Genomic DNA, 12,171 nt, shown 5'->3' with positions numbered 1-12,171 from the left:
CGCTAGTTCTGAGGGAGTGGTAGGGATGCAGCGGGTGCTCCCAGCAGGGCCCAAAGGTCCGGGACGCGTCGTTCGCACAGGGGCCAGAAGCTGTCAGTGAAGAGGCCTTGAAAGCAGTTGGAGTTTGCTTCTCAAGTTCTCTCCTGGCAGGGGTCTTGTCTACTTACTCTCTCTACGCGGTGCACCTTTTTGGGGAGGGCCCGCTTAGCTCTGTGCTTCAGCCCTAGCTTTGCTGGCCTGTCCCCTGGCTCTGCGGGCACTTTGGACCGAGTCAGCGTTTGCAGTTGTGTCCACTGCTCTCGGTGTTTCGCCACACTCTACTTTGCAGGCCCCAATGAGCCGCCTACAGGTCTCACCACCAGGAGACCTCCACTGTGGCCTCTGGGCTCTTGCTTCCCTCTGCGCGTGATCGCACTCCCTGTGCCATAGCGGATTGGACCCAAGTATCGGCGTGCCCCCGTCAGTGCCCCTGCCATGTGTCGGGGCTAAGTATGAATGTCCGTGGGTTCGGCTGGCCTGCGCTGGATCCTGGTCTAAGGCCTCTGCCTGCCCCAGCTGCTGTCCCACGCTTACCGGCTATGTAGTCCACTCTAGAAGGTGGCAGGGGAAACTCCGCGCTCACGACCCCGATGCCACCCAGCAGGACCGCAGGCCAGGCCTCTGCGTCAGTGCAGTCCTGCGCTGCCTCCTCTGGTCCCTGCGGTGCCGATGAGAGCAAGCTGTTCTCACTCTCACAGGGAAGTCTCCATTTAGACTGACCCCGCAGTGATGGCAGCGCGGCAGCTCCAGTGGGGAAGGAGTCGGGTGTCCACCGTTGTCTTAATCAGCAGCCCCCAGGCCCTTGAAGTTCACAGTCGCCCCTAGCTATGATGGCCAGTGCTCATGGGGCGGAAGTGCAGTCCTGATATGTGCGGTGGGCTCGCTGGCTCCCCCAATGTTGGGTGGCTTTGGGAAAATCGCAGTAGCAGCAGGGGCCGCCCCCGCTACAGAGTCGGAGGCCCCCGGGGATTAGCACAGATGCATTAAATTACACATATATGCATCATGGAAGATGGACATTTTTGGGTGAAAACCTCGTATCATAATATGCTCCATGTGGGTCCTGAACCCCAGAATTGCAATATGCTCCCTCCACCTATACCAGTTGCAATATAAGGGTGTTTCATTATTTATAAGGCAGGCCTATTGGCTTTGTCAATGGGTCACCCCATCACTATATGTAAAGGAGGCCTACTGGCTTTGTCACACAATCACCTGATTAATAGATAAGGCAGGCCTACAAGATTTGTCAGTTTGCGACATTAATATGAAAAACCACATCTTATAATGAAAAAACATTCTTTGAGTGTTAACCATAGCATTGTCCATCATAATACTGTTGATAAAGTAGTATACTTCAAATCAACCTCAACATATGAGTCAGAGTCCTTCTTTTACATTCTTTGGACCACATTATGCTACCATAATACTGGTTACTAGAGGTTCCTGTACTCTAGAGGCAAGGGGCAAAAGCTCCAGTAGTGCATGAAAATGGGGTTACCTTCTCTGGGGGTCATAATTACTCTGACCCCAGACACCTGTGACATTATATAAAACTCTTTTGGGGGACCAATGGCATTTCTGGGGCCCTCATAACTTGTGCTCCTTTCTTTTTGTTTACTCCATACGGACAGCCTGTGGTCTCATGTGCATGTCGGTTTGTTTTCCTTTTGGTTTTTTTTAATCTTGGGTGCCTGTGCCCACCAGGCACCCAGGTAGAGGTTACCCCAGGCAAACATTGTCTAATGCTGGTGCAGGAGCTGGCAAGCTCACTTTCCCATCCATGTCTTCACCGATGGGTGGCTTCTGCCCTGTCCTAGGGTTTGGGTCCCAGGCCCTGTTCAATAGAGCGCCTGCCCTCCTACAGTTATTGGTACCCTGGGAATCAGGTCCCGGCCCCTTCCAATGTTGCGCTGGCTCCTAGGGAGGTGAGGGCCCCTGGGGGCAATCCTGAAGTGGGAGAGGGGGTCCCACGCAGGCCTGCTGTCCCCGGTAAGTGTATTTCGCCCAGGTGATATTAATAAGTGATTGTGGCAGAGCACCATGCACTCAGTTTCCTGTCTTTCCTTTTAAAAACAACCAAATCTTGTAAATGGCATTACTTTGGTCCTATTGGGCCGATTTTCTCTATTTAAGGCTCGTCTTGATCCTGGTGCCCAGAGCTAATCTACAGGGTTGTACTCTGTGGGAGGCATGATTTACTGGCTTCCTGCCCCAGCATTCTCCTCTTTCTGGTTCCTAGTGTTCCTCCCTGGCTGGTGGGGACATCCTGCACAGCCCATCCACTACCAGCCAGGTGAAGACCTTCCTGCCCACACTCCCTAGGTCAGAGCCTCCTGGGTGTTTTGATGGCTATTGGAGTCAAAGTATACCCCAACGGGTCCTCAGGGGGAATAAGAGTCAGTGCTACTGGCCTTGAGAGTCCCACCCCAGTCCTGGGTCCTGCTGGAGCTAAATACCTTAGTCTATTTTGACAGGGAATCAGGTGGCTCTCTTTTCAGCTGATCATCTTTTCACTGTCGGCACCTACCAGGTCCCAGGGTCTTCTTCATGTCTTTTCCTGGTGCACGTTTTTTTTAAAAGTATGGGTGGAAAGTACTACGTGCCAGGCACCCGAGGTCAATTCTAGGGTACCACATCATCCCTCTGCCCCTGTCCCAACCCTCCTGCACAGCATTTTGGGACATTCCAATATTGCACCGTCAAGTTTTCTCTGAAAGGGTTCCTATGGGGGCCTCCGCTCTGTCCCTAGCGAACATCACTGCCAGATCCCTTCACACTAAACCTTCAAAGACGAGCCCTCCGGTGTTGGCCGCATATCGGGGCTTCCTCCTTTGTCACTGCCTGGGCTGACCCAGCCCAGGAGCAGTGTGACTGTGTAATTACCAGATTCAAATTTTCCTCATCACTCTTTCCTTTCCAGGAACTGAGCCAATCACTGATAATTGCTAATAATTGCTCCTTGTATTTGGGGAGGCCTTTGTTCTCTCTGCTGGAATAACATGTTCATTTAAGTTTGTTGGGATCCTCCAAAACAAACTTGGCATATATGTTTTACCTCAGTTTGACATCTCGCTGAACTGTGTAGACCTAAGTGGAGCGAAACTGCACTTAAGGGCAGATTTTGCTACTACAGATTTTCCAGTAAACCTTACTGATCTATCCATGACTGATCACTATTATTATAAGGCCTACTATAGGTCAACACATAATCTTCCAGAGGTCCTTCTGCTCTAGGCTACCTGTGTGAAACTAATGGGCTGCGCACAACAGTAGTCTCATACGTGCAGCACACACACACAGTCTTCACATGTAACCAGCCCATTACCCCTTACCCTAGCTGCGTTGCAGTGGCCTTATGTTAAGAGGTGGACACTGGTTGTAAACATGCTCAGACAAATTACTGTGAAGTTATTATCAGTGAGACTCGGATAATGAGACTCATGCGCAGTAGAGCTTCACTAACAGGACTGTCATAAGCAAAAATCCAGGGAAACTAAATGATAGAATACATGGCTGCAGAAGTGTTTTAGAATCCCTTTAAAGTGGACTTGCCTCACTCATTAATGGTGATGGATTGGAAGAAAAGTGAGAGCTCCTTAGCCACAGGGCTTTCCTCAACAGTAGTGTATGTTTACATGCAAGGTGATGCTGAGAGGATATTGCTGTCTAGGGTCTTACTTCGAGTGGGAAAGTAAGACTGGTATTGTAAACACTGGTATTGTGGAAACTTTAAAAGGCTTGGATTAGGGTCACCTGCTAGTGGCATGTCTGCTCTCATTTTAAAAGCTATCTAATCTCATCTAGTCGATTTGTATAGCGCATGGCTACCTGGAGGCTTTCCAGTGTTGATTCAAATCTTCAGGCCAAAAAGGTCAGCCTGGTTAGGAGCTGAGGGAGGAAAGTCTAGAAAATGGTCATGCCTTAAGCGCTTTCCTGAAGACAAGTTCGGAATCTAGTTGCCACAGTTTGAGTGGCAGGAAATTACAGAGTCTAGGTGCCAGATGTTTAAAGGAGCGCCCAACCCTCTGCACCTACGAATTGTGGGTGTGGTTGCGAGAAAGAAAGCTGCGGATCTTAAAGGTCTGCCAGGTTATTTGGTTCGAAAATGGCATGAAGAATTTGAGGCCCTTACCTGTGAAGGGCCCTGAAAGAAATTGACAGATTTAAATGGGACTCGTTGCTCCATAGTTGCCCAATGAAGGTCCACCAAGGTCCTCCTAGTGGACAGGTGCGTGGGATTTTGAGGCAGAAAGGGGCAACTGCATTTTGAATAGTTTGTAGCCTTTTCTTGACATAGCATGGGGACCTTAAATATAGGGAATTCCCGTAATCCAGCTGAGAGATAAACAGGACTTGGATAATGAGTCTCTGTACCCGGGGGGAGGGGGTGGGCTGAAGATCTAATACTTTCCTTAGAAGTATAAGGATACTAAAATATTTTGCAGCTCATGAGTTTGCCTGTACTTCCATTTTAAGCCTGCTGCGTAACCAGATACCCAGACATTTTATTTTGTTTTAAGCACCAGGAATCCTGGCATTCCGGCCAGGGTAGTATCTCCCTCTTGGCTTTATTGTTTCCTAACAACATACGCTCTGTCTTGTCCCTGTTCAGTTTGAGGGAGCACTTGGCCATCCAGTTGGCCACCTCTTTAAGGCAGGGGACAAGTTGATCGCAGTTAGAGCCTTGATCTGGAGTGATAGATACAACTAAATGTGTATCGTCAGTATACAAAACTATAGTCCGGCCAAAAGACTGAACTTGCTTTGCTAAAGGGCGCAAGTAAAGATTAAAAAGAGTGAGATTTAATGTGGAGCTCTGAGGTACTTCACATTTCAGGGATAAGCTATCAGAGAAAAATGCTTTGTCCCACACCTGAAAGATTCTGCCTAGAGGAAGGACTTGAGCCAGTTCAGCGCACTGGCACCTATCCCTACCTCCATGAGCCTTGTGACAAGTGTTGTGTTGTCCACTGTATTGAAGGCCGTCTGAGGTCCAGGAGAATAATCGCTGCTGAGCCGTCCTGATCAAGAAGTTGTCTGAGGTCTTCAGTTACGGCTAGCAGTCTAAATCCCTTTTGGCTGCAGTGGAGAAGATAGTTTGATTCTAAAAACCTGGAGAAACGTCAGTCATCACCTCTCCATAAGTTTGGATATTCCTGGCAATGAGGAAATGGGCCTGTAGTTTCCCAGACATGAGGGGTCAAGCTTTGTTTTTTCCAGCAGGGGTTTTACCACTGCGTGTTCCATTGTTGGGGAACTATGCCAGAGGAAAATGACCGGTTCAGTAGTTCTAATAGGACTTGAAAAATTATCTCTGGGCCTTGAGTTAGGATACAGAGGGAGGCTGGTTCAAGTGGAGATCCTGGCTGAGTAAGATCAAAATCTGAGAGTGATCGGGGAAAGGCCCATAGTTTTGACAAATTAGTGGGGAAGAATCTGCATGGGGCACAAATTCCTTTAGTTGCTTGAAAATGACGAATACATGTCTAAGATTTTTTGGGAGACGAAAGAGGCTAGCTCACTGCAAAAGGCAAATCAGGGTTCAAGGTTTGTGCGGTCAGATCTCACCTCCACTAATGATTTAAGAATTAACAATATTTCCCTAGGTGAGTTTATTCATTCACCGTTTTAGTGGAATGATATGTTGCTTGAGCAGTTCTAATCTTGCAGTGGTAGAGCCTTATTGAATCCTGGTATTCTAGCCTACTTGTTTCGTCGTAGTGCCTCTTCCATTTCCTTTCTAATTTCTTACAATGTTTCTTCAGTAGTAACAGGTTGGGGGAGAACCATGGTGACTGTTTCGATTTCAGTGGGCCCAAGTAAGTCTTTACTGGAAGGATTGTGTCTAGCGATTATTAATCCAGTTAAGACGCCTGTAATTAGCCCAAAAGATGAGATCCCCCATGTCCGACTTAGTTTTGCTAACAATGTCACTCCAAAAATCTTTATCTAATTTAAACGAACAGCAATTTTTTATCTTAGGCCGAGGAGGGGCATAGGGCGAGGAAGGGAGTGAAAGATGATGGGGATCAAGCAATGACCAGACGACAGCTTATGAACCTGAAGCCCAGGCGAATTACTGAAAACCAAATCAATGGCATGCCATTTCTCATGGGTGAGACCCTTCACCTTTTGTTCAAGTTGTAGACAAGTATGGTCTTGGAGGAGATGATTAGCAGCCCTGGCTATGCTATTCTTAGCATGAATGTTGAAATCTCCTAGTAGAGTGAAGTTGATCTTGTTTAAGGCCAAGTCAGCAACTGCCTCTGAAGGTGTGTTGAGAAAGTGAGCAGTGGGACCAGGAGGCTCTAAGGTAGAACTCCAGAGAAGGTAAAAGTAGGGTTAAGTGAGATGACAAAAGAGAGACTTTCCCAGTCAAGAAGGGTGGAGGGGGTGAAATCTGTCTTTGGGAATGATGGCGATACCGCCGCCTTTTTGTTTACTCTATCTTGCCGAATAATGTGATATACTGAAGGAAGGCCCTGGACCACATCTGGTTCAAAGCCTTCGTATAGCCAGGTTTCTGTCAGAAACAAGATATGAGGGCTATTGTCCTGTATTAGGGAACAAATGTCCTTTTTGTGGCAGGCCAGTGACCTACAGCTCATAAGAAATAGGCGTAAGCCTTTCCCTCTTTATTTCTCTCAGACTGAGGAAGGGTAGGTTGAAAATGGAAGGAGCAGGTTGTACAATAAAAGCTGGGAACTGTGGAGTCAAGAGCAGGTGTGCAGCTGTGCTCTACATTAACCTGCCTATTCTGCAACTGTTTGGCTGAATAAGTGATAATATTTTGTGTTGGGGGCATGTGGGCGCAGACGGGCTTGCCTTTGGCGCGCCAGCGGTGTGGGTCTGCTAACAGGAATACAATTTGTTTGTAATTTACCTTAGAATGTATGTATACCAACGTTTCTTTAACTTTTTACATGGTGTTTCAGAACTAAGTAGAAACAGAAATGTTCCCTTGTTAATTGACAGCTGTTCTTTTCTTTTTAAGCATCGTGGCCGATGACTCCAACTCACCATTGTCTCCTTACAGCTGGCAGGTAAGTCAAGCAAAATATGTCTGATTTTGATGGTGCATTCAATGTCGTATGTAAAGCAAAAATAGGTTATACTATTAAATTCACATTGGCATACCATCACTGCTGCACCAAACATCTCCCAGCGGTATTGTGGCCCCTACGTTGTAGGCCATGACACTGAAGCAAAACGACATTTATCAGATTACTTCATATTGGCCTCATCAGTACAAAAGATAACGTAGGTTTCATGCAACCTGATGTGCCTAGCCTAGCCTGTCTGACCCTATCATTTTACATCTTAAACAGCAGTTTTCTGAACACTGAACCACTGAATAGCCTCAAGTCTTCCTGCTCAAGAATTGGTTGCTTAATTTTTAGCTGAAGCAAGCCTGCTGTTCGAGTTTAAGATAGATAGTGCAGCATACCTGCTTTCACTAGGTAAACAGCAACTCTGCTTTTCCTGATCACTGCTTTGCCTGGGAATGAAAACAAGCATTTGCAATTCATGCAAATTTGAGCTATTGGCATTGTGAATGACAATGCCTTTTATTTATGATTTGAAACCTAAATAAAAGGCATCGTCATTTACACAGGGGTGTGAAATTTAACAAAATATGGTCTTGTCCATGGGGCAGGTTGCTTCATAAATCTACTTGTCCTGTAACAAAAACAACTTTTCCATTTTGTGCCATGTAATACGGCGACAAATTACGGCAGCAATCTCATTATAAAAGAGTTCTGATATAGCCTCTCTAATAAGACCAGGACTCGTACCATAGTAGGGTTGAATGCTAGCAATTCCCTTATGTTGCTACGTTTCTGCAGGTCTACATACTGGGGCTGAAGGTAGTGGTAAGCAATAGTTCAAGGGTTAGATTGCACTTTTGAGTTTGTGCAAACTTACTAACTTGCGTGTTTTAAGGCTTTGCATCAACTCTTTTCTAATCTTTTTCTGTACTGAAAAAGGTTGGAAATTTACTCCAGACAGTGGCAGACGTAAAACTTCTTCCAGGGTTGGGGAAAAAAGTGGTTGGAGGAAAAGTGAACTTGAAACATTCATTCAGATTTTCACATGGGCAAATCTACACATGCGCATTTGCTCATGCTCAAATGCAGTTCACAAATATTTTCTAGGAGTACTATTTCTAGGCCTACTTCTGTAAATTCTTGTGAATTCACGGAAACTGTAACTATATGCACTTAATGCAAGGATATATACCATGGATGCACTTTTAAGATTTTTTTAAATAATTGGGCCTCTAATTAGGCCTTTTGTGTTTAATAAAAATCTGTCTCTCTCTTTTTCTCTCGGTCTATCACCTGGCTTCACTGGAAGTGACAGTAATCTGCTCTTTTACAAGGAGTATATTGGCACACAAAGTAGTTTTGTTCAGTGCCCGTAACTGCTTTGGCAATGTGTGGTTTTTGAGACCAAAAACAATTTTTGCTTTTGCCAATACTTGTTAGAATGGTGAGGGCCCAGCGGCTCCCTCACCGATAAGGTTTTACAAAAACCATGCCTAAACAAGTCACACATTGACACAACCAAAAGGCTGACCACCAATTTCAGACATACTGGCTTTGCCAATGCTTGTTTATTTTTGTTTCCCATAGTCCTATTTAAACTGGTTACACTGATTTTCCATTATGAATATTTTTGGTAAATACAAGCATATATCAACCTGTTACTAAATGATGCTGCAAAGATATGGTACCTAAAATCTTACAGTAGTTTAGCAAAATGTTTTTTTCCTACTTGCATTTTTTGTGACCATTTTATTTTGAAAGCAAAGAATCATCACTCTTGCTTTCAAGCTTTGGCAAATATTTGCATATCAGAGAGCATTCTGGGGGCATTATACATAGCTTCATATTACTAAACTTTGAAAACATGTCTACACATTTATACTGGAACCACCGTCAGTAGTGCAGGCCGAGCTTACAACATTTACTTTTAGTGCTCACCCTAACAATAAAGGCTTTGCATTAATGAACCATAAATACTAGCTTGAACAGCACTTAACACATGGACTAAAATATTACCTTAACTGCCGACATTGCCCTTTCCTGATCCATAATGTGGTACTGTAAACTGGCAGCCAAAGGGTTTGTGATATAGGGGGTTGGGCCTACTTGTCCCAAGGACAAAATACACATGAAAACTTGTTGCCCTTGACCCCAAACAATATGTCCCGGGCGTCGGGCTACAGGATTTCCACATCCCTGTTTACAATACTAACCGCTTAAACTCTCGCAAATGCGAGACCTATTGCATTGCAATCAAGGGCCATCTCTACCGCTTGTTAGATTGTAAATATCAGAGGAAGTGACAGGCCTGCGACATTTTCAAAGTAGTGATTAATAGTGCAGTGAAGAAGATGTGTAAGTGTTGTAAATTACACAGACACAAAGTTTGAAGTGAGAGTTACATATGATCCAAGTAATAAACACTAACAAAGCGCTCCAACACCTTTCGCTCTGTGATTACACTGTCGCGGCTCAGGAGGAAGAGCGGAAGGGGTGGGGGGTCGGGTTGTTTCCTGCCCTCTCTGTTTTTTGAGTGTGCAGTGTGGCATTGCGTAATGTCATTGCTATCTTTGGCTTAATAAAAAACACTCCAGCTGTAGTAGGGCCCTGGCTTCTCCTCCTGGTGCAGGGCAGGCTGTGCTTTATGGCAGGGAGGGAGGGAGGGATGGTCTCGGCTGCAGCTCCGGCCCTGTACAGTGCCCTTGCTATTACTAGTGAGTGAGAGGCGCTGAGGTATTGGTATTGGTGGTGTTGGTATTGGTATTGGTATTGGTATTGGTATTGGTATTGGTGGTGGTTGTATTGGTGGTTGTATTGGTGGTGGCATTGGTGGTGGTATTGTTACTGGTGGTGGTGGTATGGTGGTAGTGGTGGGATTTGTGATATTGGTGGTGGTGGTATTGGTTGTATTTGTAATGGTATTGGTGGTGGTGGTTTTGGTGGTGGTGGGATTGGTATTGGCAGGATTGGTGGTGGTGGTATTGGTGGTTGTGGTGTTGATGGTGGTGGTATTGGTGGTATTGGTATTGGTGGTTGTGGTATTGGTGGTATTGGTGTTGATGGTGGTATTCGGGATGGTGGTGGTAGTATTGGTGGTATTGGGTGGTATTGGTGGTGGAATTGGCGGTGGTTTTGGTGGTTGTAGTATTGGTATTGGGGGTGGTGGTACTGGTGGTGGCGGTGGTTGTAGTATTGGTATTGGGGGTGGTATTGTATTGGCAGTCGTGGTATTGGTGGTGGTATTGGTAGTGGTGGTAGTGGTAGTGGTAGTATTGGTGGTGGTATTGGCAGTGGTATTGGTGGTGGTGGTATTGGTATTGGTGGTGGTGGTATTGGTGGTGGTGGACTTAATCAGAGCTATTTCCCTCACAGATGCTCCAGTGTGGTGTGCGCTGGAATACCCATTGACCTGGTGCAATGAGACAACCAAATACATGGACATCATCCTCCATAAGCAGAAAGAGACAGTGATGCGCTTTTACGGCTCAGCTGCTCAGAGGCAAACCACGCAAATCGAACGCTGGATCAAACTGACTTTCTCCATGGCGGGCAGAATTGCCATTAAGACAGTGGTGCCCCTCGCTTTTTATATCTGTTAGCCAAAATCCCTATACCTTTGACAAATGGCTTCTTCGCCATTCTCCAGTATTGAATCTTTCATAGATTCACATGCTTGTACTTCCCCGTCGTCATGGTGAGAGTCTCACGGTAAAAGAATAACCAAGCAGTAAAAGAAAAAACTGCCTAGAAACCATAGAAAAGTATATCCTTGGGTAACCACTAATCCTCATTATGTGGCCCAAACAACAGCCAATCAGTTGCCAGCCCTGAGATACACCATCCCCACCAGATGTCCAACTGCCGTCGTGTGAGAAGGAGTCTCCCTGAGCCTAGCTCAGTTTGTTTCTTTGCTGAACTTTTGACCTTCAACAGTTGGAAGTGAGGTACTGTTTTTTGCTTATATTCTATTCAAAATGTCTGAAAGCTCTAAAAAGAGGCTTTTCAGATCTTGCAGATCCTGTGAGAAAGCCAGGTTATTTTCTGAGGATCCCCACAAGGAGTGCTTGTACTGTCTGTACCCTAAGCACGTCCCAAAGGAGTGCAAGCATTGTCGCACCTTCTCTGCAAAAAAACTTAAAGACAGAGAAGCACGCCTTATATTATGGCTTCAAAAGAAGAAAACCACAGACTCAGAGTCTGATGGAGATTCTAAAGGACATTCCTCAAGGAAGCATAAGAGGGAGTCCTCTGAGGAGAAAGTGGAACGAAAAAGAAAAAAATCTGGAAAATCTAAAGAAAGAGAGGCATCCTCCTCGTCTCTGCCTCATACAGGTACAATTCTCCTTTAAAGATCGCCCGGTACAGGGTTCTAAGCGCTATAAATCTTTCCATCAAGCTTACAATTATGAAGAAGAGGAGGAAGTGACTCCCAATGCCCAGGAGGAGTCTATGTCAATACCTATATCCCTAATATCTGATTTGAGGCACATGATAAACAGCTATTATCGACGTTTTCCGGATGACAATGCTCCGGCCTCCACCACAGCAAATATACCACAGACAGTGGTTCAAGCTCCAGTAGAAAAACCTTCTCCTCCAGTGCAAAGATTAGACACCCCAAAAATAATAACTATTCGGGATGACCTCGTGGAGAGTGATCACGAAGATCAAACAGAGGAAGAAGAGATTCTCCAAGATGACATCGTAGGGGACGAATGGGATCAATATATTGTCCCAACATCACCTTCACCATAGCCACCGCCGGCGAGCTTGCCGCCGGAAGATATTTCCAGTTTCCATGATCTGATGGAAAAAGGCTCGAAGAGGTTTGAACTTTCATTGCCTGTGAAGGAGAATGAATGTTTTCTATATGATTTCAAGGAAACATCTCGAAAATCTGTAAGAGCTATCCCGATAATTCTAGATATACGGGATGAAGGACTAAAATTGATGAAAAATCCGGCCTCCGTGCCAGCCTCAATTCCAAAAATTTAGACGAAATACCGTGCTCCTGAGACATCGCCAGCGTTCCAGATATCAGTTGTTGCGCAGGCAGCACAGAGACGCTCCAAAAATCCGG

The 12,171-nt window shown here is 45.6% G+C and overlaps 1 protein-coding gene across 3 annotated transcripts in view; it reads left to right on the top strand.

The window, feature by feature from the left end:
* Positions 1-12,171, top strand: part of LRCH2 (leucine rich repeats and calponin homology domain containing 2) — a 1,103,616-nt gene that overhangs the window by 763,275 nt on the left and 328,170 nt on the right. For all 3 annotated transcript variants that reach the window (XM_085607858.1, XM_085607859.1, XM_085607857.1), the window contains one exon: positions 7,037-7,085. In XM_085607858.1, coding sequence (XP_085463984.1) covers positions 7,037-7,085 — 49 coding nt within the window. The remainder of the gene's footprint in view (positions 1-7,036; positions 7,086-12,171) is intronic.

Source organism: Triturus cristatus, chromosome 5_2 (assembly GCF_964204655.1).
Source record: "Triturus cristatus chromosome 5_2, aTriCri1.1, whole genome shotgun sequence".
Lineage (NCBI taxonomy): Eukaryota > Metazoa > Chordata > Amphibia > Caudata > Salamandridae > Triturus > Triturus cristatus.
This window is presented reverse-complemented; position numbering and strand designations above follow the sequence as displayed.